Source organism: Colobus angolensis, unplaced genomic scaffold (genome assembly GCF_000951035.1).
Source record: "Colobus angolensis palliatus isolate OR3802 unplaced genomic scaffold, Cang.pa_1.0 Scaffold97, whole genome shotgun sequence".
Taxonomy (NCBI): Eukaryota; Metazoa; Chordata; class Mammalia; order Primates; family Cercopithecidae; genus Colobus; species Colobus angolensis.
The window spans coordinates 384,197-390,257 of record NW_012123709.1 but is presented as its reverse complement, the minus strand read 5'-3'; the positions used below and the strand labels follow the sequence as shown (position 1 = coordinate 390,257).

The 6,061-nt window shown below is 47.4% G+C and overlaps 1 protein-coding gene across 2 annotated transcripts in view; it reads left to right on the top strand.

Annotated features, from left to right (window-relative positions):
* Nucleotides 1-4,059: 4,059 nt before the first annotated feature.
* Nucleotides 4,060-6,061, top strand: part of RPUSD2 (RNA pseudouridylate synthase domain containing 2) — a 5,476-nt gene continuing 3,474 nt past the window's right edge. Inside the window, exon 1 of one of the 2 annotated variants that reach the window (XM_011932616.1) lies at nt 4,060-4,521. In XM_011932616.1, the coding sequence (XP_011788006.1) occupies nt 4,099-4,521 (423 nt within the window). In that variant the 5' untranslated portion in view covers nt 4,060-4,098. Of the gene's footprint in view, nt 4,705-6,061 lie in introns of both variants that reach the window. The other variant, XM_011932615.1, reaches the window with a different exon arrangement.

The window sequence follows — 6,061 nt, the reverse complement described above, 5'->3', positions numbered from 1 at the left end:
CCCCCCAGGGCCGGGTTGATTCCTTGCAGATCCAGGGTTCCAGTCCCTGCTTGGATAGGGAAGTCCAGTTTCCAAGACTTTTGACTTTTCCTGGTCGCCAGAGCCAGTTCACCTCCTCCACAATTCTCTCTGCCGGTGTTTTGTCTTCTAAAAATTTCACCCCTTCGTTACCCAAGTTAGAGCACTTCCGCGGCTCTTTCCTTACTCCCCCAGGAGACCCATGTCTCATTCATCAAATTGTGAAGCTTTCCTTTATTCATTTAGTCAGTAGATACCAAGCTCCTGCTGTGTTCTAAGCATTGTGTTAAGCGTGAATTTAAGACACATATGACTTGGTGTAAGTCCTGGAGATATTTACAGCTTAGTAATGTAGGAAGGGGGTCCGCCATGGAGGCATAAAAGTTTACAAATAACAGTAAACGGTTATAGACGGCCGGGCGTGGTGACTCATGCCTGTAATCCCAGTATTCTGGGACGCCGAGGCGGGTGGATCACCTGAGGTCAGGAGTTCGACACCAGCCTGGGTGAAATATGGTGAAACACCGTCTCTACTAAAAATAGAAAAATTAACTGGGCGTGGTGGCACGTGCCTGGAATCCTAGCTACTCGGGAGACTGAGGCAGGAGAATCGCTTGAACCCAGGAGGCAGAGATTGCAGTGAGCCAAGATCGCGCCACTGCATTCCAGCCTGGGCAACAGAGCAAGAGTCTGCCTCAAAAAAAAAAAGAGGTTATACAGTATATGATGGAAGTGTGGCCAGAGTACATAAAGGAGAGAGTAGTCATGAGAAGTATGTGTCAGAATGCTTTGTTGTTGTTGTTGTTAAAGGAGATGACCTTTGGTATCCTTCAGGAGATGGATACCAGCTTGTTCATTGAGATACAACCCCTCCCCATCCCAAACTTCCAGGGTCAACACCAGTTACTCTCTGCCAAGAAACACGTGATGAAAGACATCAGCCAACCATCAGCAGAAGTAACTTGGCTGAGGAAATAGTTTTCACTCCAGCCTGGGTGACAGAGCAAGACTCTGTCTCAAAAAAAAAATAAAAGAAAAAGAAAACAACAACAATAAAAACAACACAGTGTTAGGATTACAGATATGAGCCACTGCGCCCAGTTAAAATAAAATATAAAATTCAGTTCCTGGCCAGGCTCGGTGGCTCACGTCTGTAATCTCAGAATTTGGGGAGGCTGAGGGGGGTGTGGATCACCTGAGGTCAGGAGTTCGAGACCAGCCTGGCCAACATGGTGAAACCCTGTCTCCACTAAAAATACAAAAATTAACTGGGTGTGGTGGCACATGCCTATAATCCCAGCTACTCAGGAGGCTGAGGCAGGGGAGAATTACTTGAACCCAGGAGGCGGAGGTTGCACCACCACGCCTAGCCTGTAATCCTAACACTTTGGGAGGCCAAGGTAGATGGATTGTTTGAGCCCAGTTTGAGGCCACCCTAGGCAATGTGGCAAAACCTCGTCTCTACTAAAAATACAAAAAATTAGCCGGTCATGGTGGCACATGTCTGTCATCTCAGCTACTAGGGAGGCTGAGGTGGGAGGATCACTTCAGTTTGGGAAGTTGAGGCTGCAGTGAGCCAAGATCATGCAACTGCTCTCCAGCGTGGGTGATGGGAGTGAGATCTTGTCTCAAAACTTTTAAAAATTTTAATTAATTTAAATTTAATTAGCCACATGCAGCTATTGTACAGCACATGGCTAATGGTGACCCTATTGTATACCACAGGATTGAAGAATATTAAGTAGTTCACAGAACCTCAAGGTGGGTGGAGAGTCAGGCTTTAGCTCTATACAGCCAGGAACAGTATATAAACCTCACTGAGAGACTGCTAGGGAATACCCCACAGTCACTGAACATATATAGCTGGCATTATTTGTTGATTAGGCACTTGACACAAGAACCTCCCCTACTGTTGGCCTCCCAGATTAGATGCCTCCAATGCTACCTTGTTAGACATGAATTTGACATTGGGCCTCTTTCCAGGGTTGTGTGCCTCTGAACCAAAGCCTCTGTCTAAGAGATAGAGCCCAGGTCAAATGCATATGTCCAAGCTGTCAGAGAGTGTGAGAAGGCTCTGGCTTCTACCTCTTGGGGGCAGTAATGTAATGTGAGAAATTCCCCACCCAAAACAAAGGTTTTCAGAAGATTCTGGATGTTTATAGAATATGACAAATGTCTACTCTACATGGTCTATTCTAGTGCTTCTCAAGCTTTAATATGCAGAAAAATCACCTGGGGATCATGTTAAAGTGCAGATTCTCATTTAGTAGGTCAGAAGGGGAGGAGGAACAAGATTCTGCTGTTTTCTGTCTCCACAGTTTTGCCAGGCACTAGTTCGAGTATTTTACTTGAATTAAGTGATTTAATTCTCCCACCCCAATCCTATGGAACAAAGAGGCTAGCTAAGAATACATACTTTTCTTTTGGATAAGGTTCTGCTCTCACTGTAAATATCTTAATGAGATGACACATTTGAGAGATGATGTCCCTCCTGTGAAGTAGTTTTGCTCTAACATACCCCACAATCAATGGAAAATTCTACCTCTTATTTCTGGAGGTAGTCAGGAATCAGACTTTTCAGCATATGGAGTTCTGCAGCTGTGAATACCTCAGATGCAGTCCCTCAGTTAGTTTAGTGAGACTGATGACTTGAAGAAGGAATTTAGCTAAAAAAGATTTCCCTTTCTCCTCTCCAGAATACAAATGCCTAGGACAAGAATTAGACTGTGTCCTTTTTGTTTGTTTTTGTTTTAATTTTTTGGCAAACTAACATTGAAATGCCTCCTCATTTGGAAGAATCCCACTCTGGATACCAAAGAGGGTTAGATTCTTGGCTGGGCGCGGTGGCTCACGCCTGTAATCCCAGCACTAATAATATAAAAATTAGCCGGGTCTGGTGGCGGGCGCCTGTAGTCCCAGCCACTCAGGAGGCTGAGGCAGAAGAATAGTTTGAACCCAGGAGGCTGAGATTGTAATGAGCCGAGAAGGTGCCACTGCACTCCAGCCTGGGCAACAGAGCAAGACTCCGTCTCAAAAAAAAAAAAAAAAAAAAAAAGAGGGTTAGATTCTTCCATCTCCAGGCACCCTGGAAGTGAGGGCTTAGACCAGTGAGGTTTGGCTGATGGAAGTCCTCCCCTGCAGGACTCTGAACCCTGGGAGAGGGACACAGAGACACAGGGAGATTTAGGGGTCTCCAAGGGGTGGCAGGGTTGCAGGAAAAAGGGTCCTTTGGCACAACATAGTATCTTGTGTCTACTGATTCCCAAATGGGTTTCTTCCCGGACATGCCTGAAGCCAGGCTCTCAAAAGGCTTGGTTTCCTTTGCTTTGGCCCTTTTTCTGAGCCGATTCTCCAGCTGTCTTGTGAATTCTATGAGGCACTAATATTATTTCCATAATTCCCTCTCTGATTAAGTTAACCAGAGTTGGTTTATTTTGCACTTAAGAACCCTCGCAATATATCCTCTGATCTATTTGCAGTTTTAATCTCAGGATGGAAGCATATGAGAGGCGAATGGGGATCCCTAATCTTTCTCATGCTGTTAGGGGGAAACAGGTGTGAACACATTGCTTCTGGGGTGGGCTCGTGTATGTTTTAGATACATATATAACAATCTTACTGAGATATAAGTCACATACTATAACATTGACCCTTTAAAAATATACAATACAGTGGGTTTTAATATATTCGCAGAGCTTAGCACTCTTTATTCCGGTTGTTACTTTTTGTTTTGTCTTAAATAAAGCTCCTTTCAAGAGTTTCTCCAGACCCAAGGGATTACTCGGAATCTACACGACCTTCTCCTGCCGTAGCCTTACACGGAGCAATTCCAAGGGTTTCCTTTATAAATAACGTCGTATCTCCCTAATAGGAAGACGTCTGAGTAAGGTCACTTTTGGTGAGACATTTACAATCTCTCAACTCTACGCTCACTCAATTCACCTAATTTAACTCGAGAACCCCACCTCAATTCATTCACTCACCGCAGACCCCGCCTGGGGACTAGGCCTCCCTGATTCGCTGGGGCCGAGTGACGTCCTCAGATTGCGACTCTGGGAGCGGAGTGGGGGCCACGTAGTTATGTGGCTGGGCGGCCGCGGATGGTTCGGGGTTCTCGGACGTTGGTGCTGCGACCTTCGGCGCCCTAGCTTTGCCAGGACTTGGAGTGGCTTTAAGGGCCCAATGGCAGAAACACTGTCTACCCAGGTTGGGACAGCGGGCGGGCTGAGGGCTCCGCATCAGCAAAACGGTGACGCTGGTGGCGACGCGAGGGTTGAGCCGACCCCGGGGTCCCCGAAGCCGGCTGGCCAGGAAGTGGAGCCGGCCCCAGTAGGCGGGGAGCATCCCTCGGCTGCAGCCCCAGGCCCGGGCAAGCGTAAGAAGCGACGGGGCGCAACCGGGGAGCGTGTCGTGCCGCCCCCGAAGAAGCGGCGGACCGGCGTGAGCTTCGGAGATGAGCACTTTGCAGAAACCAGTTATTACTTCGAGGGCGGCCTGCGTAAGGTGCGGCCCTATTACTTTGACTTCCGGACCTACTGCAAAGGTCGCTGGGTGGGCCACAGCTTGCTGCACGTCTTCAGCACCGAGTTCCGAGCTCAGCCCCTGGCCTACTACGAGGCCGCGGTCCGGGCGGGCCGCCTGCACCTCAACGAGAAGCCGGTGCAGGATCTCAACATCGTGCTCAAGGTGGAGTCCTGATGGGGCTGGCCACAAGCGGGAGAGGAAAAGGGGCAGGGTTTTTTCTTGCTGTTTTTTTGTTTTCTGTTGTTTTGTTTTTTAGGCTTAGTGAGGCATGGGTACTTGATTAAAATCACGTCAATTCTAGACCGGGCGCGGTGGCTCACGCCTGTGATCCCAGCACTTTGGGAGGACGAGACGGGTGGATCACGAGGTCAGGAAATCGAGACCATCCTGCCTAACATGGTGAAACCCCCGTCTCTACTAAAAATACAAAAAAATTAGCCGGGCATGGTGGCGGGCGCCTGTAGTCCCAGCTACTCGGGAGGCTGAGGCAGGAGAATGGCGTGAATCCGGGAGGCGGAGCTTGCAGTGAGCCGAGATCGTGCCACCGTGCTCCAGCCTGGGCAATAGATCGAGACTCCGTCTCAAAAAAAGAAAAAAAAAAATCATGGCAATTCTAAAGCGTTCTCACTTTCAATTGGAACACTCTTTTAGCCCCCGTTTCCCACCTCCGCGAGTGGACAGCGGCTCTGTGCTTCAGGAGTCAGCCTGTTTATCCTCTTCCTCAAGGCAGCTTCCTTGTTTCCAAGGGACAGAAGCTGGAATTCTCATAATTCCTTTAAACACCGTCTTGTGGCAAGGGCACTGATCACTTTATCCTGCGTTGTAGATCTCTGTGCAAATAGTAATAATAGGGGCTATCATTTATGTCTCTGTACTGTGTGCTGGGCACAAAGTTAAACATTGTATGTCCACTAACGTCTAATTCTAATGACAACCTTGTGAAGTAGGTATTGCTACTCCGTTTTACCTCTGAGGAAACTAAGGAAACTCACAGGGGTAAGGCCACAAACAGTGATACTACCAAAGCCTGTGTTCCTGTAACTACTACTTAAACTGTTTAACATAGAGCCTGATATGTTAATAGAATTGTGAGATGTCAGGGATAGAGACTAGAATTGTTTAGTCCCGTGCTTTGACTCCTTTAAAATGCCATCACAGGTATGAGGTACCAGACACCCCTGTCAGAAGTAACACTGTTTACCTGTCAGTAACACTGGTTTACCATGGTTGTGAGTGGAGAAAAGGCGATTACAGCATTTGGGAAATGGATGGTTTTGGAGTAACTTATTTCATTGATCAAGTGATTTGGGTCAATATATCATAAATTGATGAATTCCCTCTCCTATCCCAATTTCTAAAAGCACAGATCTGGTCTAACCCTCACATACCACAGGAAATGAAGACCCAGAGAGGATAAATGACGTGCCCAAGAGCATGTCGCAAGCCTGTGACAAATCCTGGTCTACAGCCCATATCCCTGGACTTAAACCTTAGATTTGTTTGTTCAAGATCATGATCA